This window comes from Microchirus variegatus (assembly GCF_963457635.1).
Source record: "Microchirus variegatus genome assembly, chromosome: 14".
NCBI classification, from domain to species: Eukaryota; Metazoa; Chordata; class Actinopteri; order Pleuronectiformes; family Soleidae; genus Microchirus; species Microchirus variegatus.
In genome coordinates, this window is record NC_139815.1 from 280,261 (window position 1) to 290,574 (window position 10,314).

The 10,314-nt window shown below is 39.3% G+C and overlaps 1 protein-coding gene across 1 annotated transcript; it reads left to right on the forward strand.

Moving 5' to 3' along the window:
• Window positions 1-1,378: 1,378 nt before the first annotated feature.
• Window positions 1,379-6,399, forward strand: vegfd (vascular endothelial growth factor D; the record flags this gene model as incomplete). The annotated part of the gene is made up of 8 exons (XM_083900711.1): window positions 1,379-1,486; window positions 3,259-3,463; window positions 3,548-3,668; window positions 3,852-3,921; window positions 4,760-4,887; window positions 4,968-5,083; window positions 5,182-5,347; window positions 6,265-6,399. 8 exons carry the CDS (start codon window positions 1,379-1,381, stop codon window positions 6,281-6,283), a joined length of 933 nt encoding a protein of 310 aa, XP_083756837.1. The 3' UTR covers window positions 6,284-6,399.
• Between the last annotated feature and the right edge of the window lie 3,915 nt (window positions 6,400-10,314).

Consider the following 10,314-nt stretch of genomic DNA (forward strand, 5'->3'; position numbering starts at 1 on the left):
GAAAATGTCTCTTATTGGCTTAACTTGTCTCCACTAACAATACGTTTTATGATAAGATTTTTTCTACATAAGGTGTAATATTTACACTTAATTGCTTAATATTTTCTAATAAAGGGCTAGTATGCCACTTATATGCATGTTAGTAAGCACCTAGTTAAAGGTGCATTATGTAATAAATGATAAAATCCTCCTAATATGTCACAGAGACTCAGGAATAATGTTCATATAACAAACTGAACTCACCAACAACAACAGTACAGACAAAATATTTGCATTAAAAAATATATTTTGCAGACTGCAAATCATGTTTATGTTTTGAAATCATGTTTTGGCGTCATGTGGCGCCACCTACCGCCGTCTACCAATCATTGCAGTCAGTAGATTCTCAGCTGCCGAGCAACCACGGGTTGCCAGTTACGTCAGAAAACTAAATCTTAAAGACCTCGGTATTTTGAATTTGCATGTAGTAACAGTTTTTGGCCACATTCTTACATATGGCGCCTAGTTAATAGTGAATATGTTCCCTAACCTAAAGTGTTGGTGTACTTTTTATCCACTGTCATATTTAATCCATTATGTCAGTTTCATGCTGAGTCTAAAGGGCCTGGATGAGTGAGTGAGGGGGGGTTGGGGGGGTTGGGGGTGTCTGTGGGACATGGGGGTGGCCCTGCTCTGGACTCTCACTTCCCCTCACATGTTACAGGAGGTCTGGATCACATTTAAAAACACATGTTAATCGCTCTCTTCCTGGCCGTGTGCGGTTTTGGCTGCTGCAGAGAGCGGAGAGGACACTGATGGGGGATTTAAGCGGCCGAGGGGAAACCGACCACTTGACAGACGGAGAAGGAAATGCTGGAGCAGCAGTGGGAGAGACACAAGGGCACACACTGACATACACAATCCAGCCAAGATCTTAGAGGAAGTGGTTGTGTGGCCTTTCGTCTTCCACACAATGGTATCAGGAGGTGGACGCAAAGAAGACTGTGCAGATCATTTATAGAGTCTTCAAGGAACACTTTTCCTGACGTAACTTCCAGCTTCTGCTTGTGCTGTTATTTTTAAGAGACCTCAGGTTCTGCATCAAAGAGGTCCAGTTTTTTTAAAAGCCTCTTTAGCATTCTCCATTTGGCTGCTGTGACGTCTGCCTCACACACACACACACACACACACACACTTGGACAGTACAGCTGGAGGATCAGGAGTTTGTGTTGCACCATACCTGACTCAGTGTGTGTGTGTGTGTGTGTGTGGTCTGTGTCAGAGAGGCAGTCGGTTGTAAGCGTTGTGAAAGACGAGGAGTTCCCTCTTCTTCTTCTTCTTCTTCTTCTTCTTCTTCTTCTTCTTCTTCTTCTTCTCAGAGGGAAAAGCCAAACAGAGGATGAGGACGAGGAGGACGCTGTGCAGACTCTCCTATTTGGTGACTTTGATGATGTTGCTGAGCTGGATGGACGTGAGCCTCAGTGTTCACAGAGAGGCAGGAAGTAGGGTAAGCATGGCACAAAGATAATAATAATAATAGTGGAGTGGTTTTTTTTTTTTATTGCTGATGTTTAAAGACGGTGTTCAGGATAGATTGACTGATGTTGGTATTTCTCTGACCAGTGCTGATGCTGAGCTTTAGAAAGTCAGTGCCACAGTTGGCCAATAATATGATGCTGTTTATTTTTATTTCATTTTACACCTGCCAACTTTAAAGCCAAACCTGATTCGATGAAAAGTAATTATGAGATTTCATCAAAACTAAAACTAAATTGAATTGGAGATAAATTCAGCTTCGTCTTTGTTTTTCCACAACTTCCTTCTGGAATACAGACCATTTGAAGTTGAAGTTTTGATTCACCTGCAGGTGTTAAAGGTTAAAGAATGAAAGTGTCTGGTGTGTGTCTTCATCTGCTTCAGAGTCTGACATTTGAACTAAGTCTTTGTCTTTCTCTCTCGTCTCAAACCCTAACCCTGGTCATTCTCCTCTGACATCACGGCGTTATTTCCTCTCTTCTGTCAGACCGTTCTCTTTAATCCCTGTAGATGTTTGTGTGTGTGATGATCAGTCGATCAGCAGTTACAGGCTGTTTTTTTCTGCTCCCTCAGTCAGGTCTGATAGTATTGCTTGACAGAGCCTGTTTTCAGATAAAGGAAGCAGCGTACACTTAGTGTTACATCATTTGTGTTCATGAGGACAAAACAGAATAATAACAACATAATCAACAGTTACATGCAGTAGCTTTAACCAGCAGTTGTTCCTATTAAAGTGGCATCACATGTGGATTCAGTCTCCTTTAGTTCTTCTCTGTTTTTCATGAGCAGGTCTATCCTCTGGTAGACATTCTGAAAAGGAGGGAAACCTCCCTGTTTTCTCCTCTGTTGTTTCTCTGATGTAAGTGGAAGCAGTGAACCCCCCCCCCCCCCCCCACACACACACACACACACACACACGTAAGACATCAGAGCACTTACGTACAGTCGTCCAGAGTAAACAATGCATTCCACAGACAAGTGCATGACTGTCCTCTTTGATGTGTCTCCGCCCTCTGGAGGCAAAACTACTGTCCATTATTATCCTGGCTTTGACTTTGACTTGAAGAATGAAACTCCTCCTCCTGTCTCTCACTCACTCACTCACTCACTCACTCCCTCTCTCTAACCCTCACTCTCTCACTCCCTTTGGCTCTTTTAAAGTCAATTAAAGAAAGAAGATCAAAACAAAACAGTAAAATCGCTCACAAGGAACATTATTTTGGATTCCCTGCTTTAGTGTGTGTGTGTGTGTGTGTGTGTGTGCGCGCGTGTGTGCGTGTGTGCGTGTGAAGACTTGCTTGTGCTTGTGCTGCCATCTTGTGCTCACATGAAAATATTGACTTGGGTTTTTAAGTTTGGGCACATGTGTAATCATGGAGGGAGCAGGGATTATAATCTATACTGCAGAGAGCCACTAGGGGGAGACAGAATTACACCTCAGTGCAGCAGATTACTTTTGATTCAGTTATTCATTCATCTTCTATCCCAATCTCAAACTTTCACATTCTTACATATGGCACCTTTAAAGAGTAGATGCTTTATTTATTCATCTTAACCAGTGTAATTCCAAACAGATACAGGTTAACCACACTTATATAAAACTTCAAGAAAACAACCATATATCCTGAAAATTTGCACTCAAACTCTCACACATTGTTTCACATCCAAACAAAAGTGTAATTATTGACTTAATGTCATCAATAATTATGTGTAATATAACTTTCACGTGTGTTCCCTGATCAGGTCATGAAGCAGTGGGAGAGAAAGGTGCGCTCGGCCTCCAGCCTGGACGAGCTGCTCAGACTCACTCACTTCCCTGACTGGAAGTTGTGGAAGTGTCGTATGAGGCTGCAGCAGCAGCCGGAAACCTTCTCCTCTCCACCGTCAGTGGGCTCTCACCGATCCACGCGATACGCCGCAGAGTCTTTCAGCCTGGAAATCCTGAAAGGTTCGAAAAGACGATACCGTATGTGGTTTGTTTGTGCAGCTCTGAGTGTGTGTTTGTGTTCACGTGAACTCGTGACGTTCACAGCCATCGATGACGAGTGGCAGCTGACTCAGTGCATGCCGAGGGAGACGTGTGTGGACGTGGCCCAAGAGCTCAACACTGACCCTTCAATCTTCTTCAAGCCTCCTTGTGTTTCTGTTCACAGGTTTGTTTGACCTGAAACCACAAACTCAACATATGTGATATGGTACTGGAAGAAAATGCACCTGTTGTGGGACTAATAGAGGATTATCTAATCTCAAGGGCTCAGCGATAACATTATATATTATATATTTATGGAACAGTTTATGCAGGTTGCTTTACCCACGTGTGATTTTCCCACTGACAGGTGCAGTGGCTGCTGCAATCAAGAGGGCATCACCTGCAGGAACACGACAACTGTTCATGTGAATAAAACTGTGAGTTTGATCATTGACAAATGTTGTTTCTAATATTAACTAACAAGCATATGGAGCCCCTACGGCGCCACAGACGCTAAATATTAATTTGTTGCCACGAAATACAAATTAATTCCAGTGAAATAGGTAAAAACTTGTGCACAAAATACTTATCTGTTCCCATGAAATACTATTTCTGTTGCAACCTGTAAATCAGGGCTCTCAAAGTCAAATGACCTGGGGGCCAATGAACATCTATTGTGGTCAAGAGGGGGCCGGACTAGAGAACAAAAAGTGGGGGAAAAACCAACTGTTGACAATATTGCATCATGATATCACACATATACTTAATAATAATATTTATGATGCAAAATTAATGTGTTAATATCAAAAACAGATATTTATTTTAAATGACATAAATAATAGTGTGGACAACTGTGATCAAAATTCAAAACAAGTGTATTTATATATGTAACTGAATGTTGTATGTGATACATTTAATAATGGGATAATTATGACCAAATGTCTTCTTATTATTGTTATAAAAAACATTTCTACGAAACATATATTATATTCTATCACCTCGATGGAAGCTGTGCCTCAGCTACACATTGTGTTGAGGTCATGGGTCATGTTTTCATTATTATAACATGATATTATGTGGGGGGGCCGCATGTGGCCCCCGAGACCCCTGCTGTAAAGTAACCTGGCTCTTAATATTCTGTTTAAATGCCTCTTGCTAATAATGATTCCTTGCGATGCCAGACTTTTGAGAATATCTTTGTTACTCATTCTCAACCTAAACTAAATCTCTGCGCTTTACTTTTCAAACACATCCAAAGTCTTGACTGTGTTTCAGGTTCTCAGTGTGATTCCTTTCAACTTTGCTCCTGAACCCGTGCTAATAAGAGTAGCTAATCACACAGAGTGCAGGTGCATGGAGCCTGCCATCATACGCCGTAACGCTCAGGCTCACAGGATCAGTGGGTGAGTCCAAGAAAACCTCTTATATTTCTACGCTGAATTTTTTGTGATATTTCGCATAATCTGTGTGGATTATTTTACAGCTGCTCTCCAATGATCCAGCTCTCAGCAGCCGAGGACTCCAGGAGACTCTGTGCCAGTGGACTGATTTGGGATTGTTCCACTGACAGATGCATACCATACCCGTCCAGTGTACCAGGTGTGTGTGTGTATGCAAATGTGCGTTTACTACGAGATGAAAAGTGATTTCTTACACTTCTTTGTACCTATACTTTATCTTTTCTTTTCCTGCTCAAGAGTTTCCACTCGGGTCATGGATGCCCGACTGTGAAATAGATGTGGAGCAGTGCGACTGCGTTCCGCCTCCTGAGCCAACGCTGCAGCCACGGCCGACCCAGAGCTGCCAGCTCAACTCGTCCATCTGTGCCCACAGGAGTCAACGCTTTGATCAAACCTCTTGCAGGTAAATCCCATGAAATATGTCAACATTTGTGCAGGAAATAGACATTCGTTCCCATGAAATACACACAGGTGGCTGCAAAATAGATGATAAACCCTGTCTCCTCCATGTTATCAGACAGGACCAAAAAAAAACACCAAATGCATTTATTTTACCCGCTTTAACTATATTTGAGGTATTTCTTATTCCACAAATGTTTAAAGGTGCATTATGTAATAAATCATAAAATCCTCCTAATATGTCACAGAGACTCAGGAATAATGTTCATATAACAAACTGAACTCACCAACAACAAATCATGTTTATGTTTTGAAATCATGTTTTGGCATGTGGCGCCACCTACCGCCATCTACCAATCATTGCAGTCAGTAGAGTCTGAAAACGTCAGAAAACGAAAACTTAAAAGACCTCTGTATTTAGAATTTGAATGTAGTAACTGTTTTTGGCCACATTCTTACATATGGCACCTTTAAATATGTCAAAATACATAAATATCAAAACAAGTGGAATAACATCATAGGCTACATTCACATTAACGTGAAAATCAGTGATCAATATTTATTTTTCTTCCACTGATGAAAAATGATTCCTTAAGAACTTTGCACATATTTTCAATGGATCCTCGTTCATTATTATTAGTGAACATTTCAAGTCATTTCAGTCTCAGATGTGATGTTTTTGAATGCAGAGGATCAATAAAGTTGTACATGTGCATCTTATTTATCTTCCATAATCTCCCACTTCAGTAGCGAATGGTCTCATAAACATGACCGTTGTCTGCTGTCGATGGTGCATCTGTGCTGTTTAAATCTGAATTGTATCTAAATCAGATTTTAAAATAAACCTTGAATTTCTCATAGTGCAGTGTGAGGAGAATTGGTCTGAATTCACAATGATTGTATATTTCCTCTGGATGACAGATGCAGATCGCCCAAGTAGACGTCCACACTTCAACTGTGAAGTCCATTTAGACGACCTGTTTATCAGCAGAGAAGAAAGACTCATTATTTATTATTTACAGTCCTATTTATGACGATCACTTTAACTCATTGAAGACGATATTAACTCACAAGATTGTGATTTGATTGATTTTTAATATATATACTTACCCTGATGTTTCCATCAATGTTTTTGTACATTTGTATTTTATGCACTGAATATGTCATTTATATTAAAAGACTATTTTCATAATTTGACTTTGCAATGAATGTGAATGAATTGTGTCTTAGTCTTCAGAATTGTGAGCGACTCATTGTCAACACAAGCTCTGTGAAGCTGAAAGGTGGCATTTCATGGCACATCTGATCCAGAAGAACAGCTGTTATCAGGCTTCTGCAGAGCTTTTTGATGAGCTGACTGTTTGGATCAGGGAAACATCTAAACCAATGGCAGGGCAAGAATATTATTAGATTATTTGAAAAGAATAATGGAAAACAATTACATAGACCTTGAACTGAACAATTGAAAACAACAAGAACAAACAATGTTTTACGTAACTCACAAACGAAAAGACAAAACTGAACAGTGACTGTGTAGAATATTATCAGATATTATAATCTGGGGTAGAGATTACACAAATGAATAAAGAAGAAAAGCCAAAACTTGTGCCAGCGGAAATCCTAATAAAACACCTACAGTAACTTATGAACTTAATTCACTTTATAGAGATTATATGTTTATAGGAATTACATGTTGTTTTTTTGTGTGAAAAGAAACTGTGATTCAGTGTTTTATATGTTTTTAGATATAAATGAAGCTCATAAATGAGTGATGTTTGCTGTCAGCCAGTGGCAGAAATGTGCATTTATTAATGTAAACGGTGAGTCTGTATCTTCTCTAATGACCTGAACACAGAGTGCTTTGTAAACACGGCTCAGTCTCATAAAATCGCCGCCGTCGTCTGTAAATGTGTTTATTTTGCTGTTGTTATTTAGTGAATGCATCGATTCCAGGGTTGTTGTTTTTTCTTACTCCCACCATGAAGCTGCACAGGTTTTTCCCTTTTCTTTTCTCGGGCAACAGACTGGATTTTCCACCCATCGTCGTATACAGTACATACAATAAGAAGGTCATGGAGAAACAGCACTTTGTCATCAGAGCTGAGGCGGATGCAGTAATAATGTTGTCTCCTGTGTTTGCAATAACACTTTATTAATAAAGGGTTTTTTTTAAGTTTAAACCACAGAAAAAGACCATAATACAACAAGAGAAGTCAAGTATAAACAGGAGTAAATGACAGTTATACATGTCAGTGTATGATAGAGTCCAGAGAGCCAGAGTCAGCAGAGTTCATAATAACCTTAGTATTGAGACATCAGCTGTGGAATAAATACTGTAACACTGTATAATCCTAATCTATCCTCACTGACTACATGTTGATGAGTTAGAACTTCAGCTGCACTGACCTTTACAGTGATTGTGTGAAGAGCTCAGCAGGTGGAAATGTCTTTGTTTTTAATTTCTTCCTCCTCTTGAGTCAGCTCTGTGTTATTATTAATAATAATAATAATAATAATAATAATAATAATAATAGTCTGATTCTTACGTGATTCACATTTCCTCATCTACGTCGTCTTCTCAACAGAAAAATGACAGACTTAGGGCCAATTCCAATCTCAACCCTTAATCTTAACTGGCCTCAAAAACAAGTGTTGAGGGTTATTTTGTCACTTAGAAATGGGACACCCCTTAAATGCAGATACGTCTTCAGACTGTAGGGGGCAGAATAACGAGAAAGCTGCGTCCAGTCTGTCAACTCCAAAAAAGAAGAAGAAGAAGAAGACATTTACGTCAGGATTATTTATTCTGATCCGTTTGTCAGTCAAGTTATTAGGTTGTCAGTTAGTTATAAGATGATACTCATACAAATATTCAGCTGACAGTTACCACACACCACGACTTATTGAAAAGTAAACCACACCGGCCGACTATTGACAAAAGATGGTCAAATAAAAATAAATGTTAGGCAACAATGACGTCAGTAATCCATAATATGGGCCTAAACTAAGATCATTTTTATATCTCTATTAACAAAGAAAATACTTCATTTGTAGCGTACTCTGCTTTCGACGCCATCTTTCTTATGTGAAAACACGCAATGCATTCTGGGTAGCCCTTGCTCCCAAGGGTGGTCTCGGAAAATCTCAATATTGAGGGCGATACAGCCCTTAAACGAAGTCTTTGTAATAAGCGATGTTTTCCAAGTTTTTTTAATTCACATTTCAAAATAGTGTTTTCTATTGTGTAGAATTATATTTGTATTTGCGCCTCTCAAAGCTTGTGACTTTAACAATCTTCTCCCTTCACATATTCATTGTATTTGGATGAAAACAGTGATTTTAATCCTGCATGAGATCGTTCTGTGTTTTTGAAGCCAGTGAAAGTAACTCTTTATAAGTCAAACACATTTTTGTGTCGACTTTTTTTGTGTAAAATAAATCTGACACGTCGTTTTTTTTTACCATTTAAGCTCAAATGTTTAAAACACGTCCTGACGCTCATTCCTCATACTTTAGATTATTATTGTTGCTGTTGAAATGTCGTTACTCGTCGTCTTCCTGGATCACGGAGCAGAAACAAAGGATGAGGTTGACAATTTGTGTCCAATTATTTTTAATAGAGGGGGGGGGGGGGGTGATGAGGTTTTGTCACAGTCAGACTGTTGTTAGTGAAATACTGAGACAAAACACTCTAGAGGCTCTACGTACAAGAAAAAAGCACCATGTAGGTTATAATTAAATAGAGTTAAACGCAGATTATGAATAAACCTGTAAATTAGAAAGTAAAGTCGTCAACAACACAGGAGAATAATCTGGGCCTAGAGTGGTACAGTCTGGACCTATAGGAGTACAGTCTGGACCTAGAGTGGTACAGTCTGGACCTAGAGTGGTACAGTCTGGACCTAGGCTAATTCATACTCCGGGGTTAAAGTGATAGTTCGGAACTTTGAACATAAGACCTATTTTCCAACTCAGACGGTGTGATGGAGACGTCTGGAGACGTTTTCAAGAAATTTCATTCAGTTCTTCTAGTTGCCGAGTTCGCTGATGCTATGGCTAGCGCAAGTCAATGGTACAAGTTAGCATGGCATTAGAAACACTCATACTGACTCCACAGTGAACCTGAGGCAAATCAATTGTAACGGCAGACTATTGATGTACATATCTGTGTTGATAGAATGTTTGAAATAAAACCAACCTTGCAATTTGAAGGATTTATGTGCTGTTAGCAGCAGCAGCGTGTCATACATACCAAGTATAGTGCTGAGAAAGTAGTCCCTCAAAAATCCATGCGATGCGACGTTAGTTTTGTTTCAAATATTATTCTATCAACACAGATATGTACATCAATCTTCTAGTGTTTTAATTGATTTGCCTCAGGTTCACTGTGGAGTCAGTATGAGTGTTTTTAATGCCATGCTAACTTGTACCATTGACTTGCACTAGCCATAGCTAGCGAACTCAGCAACTAGAAGAACTGAATGAAATTTCTTAAAAACGTCTCCAGACGTCTCCATCACACCGGCTGAGTTGGAAAATAGGTCTTATGTTCAAAATTCCAAACTATCACTTTAAAGTGGCCTTGGCCATAATAAACCTGAGGTATAATCTCATATCGGCCGATTTAAGCCCAGGTTTATTCTGTGCTAACCTCGTCACATCAGACACTGTATTCAAGAATCTTTGCACTCATATTTTTTCATATTCCAGACAAAACACTGAAAGAATCCACTCTATTGTTAATGGATGCTTCTTTATTATCATCCTTAAATCTGACATATTATTATATACAGATTAAGCTCTATGTTAAATAGAAGGTTTGAGAGCAAAGCAGGACAAACTGTCCACACTGATTTAATACAACTCACTTTAATAAAAAAAAACTAACACCAAATTAGGCAGCTGTGAAATGGTGTCTGTAAATATAAACACATGTGACAGAGTGGAATAATCATATAAACTATGTGGTGA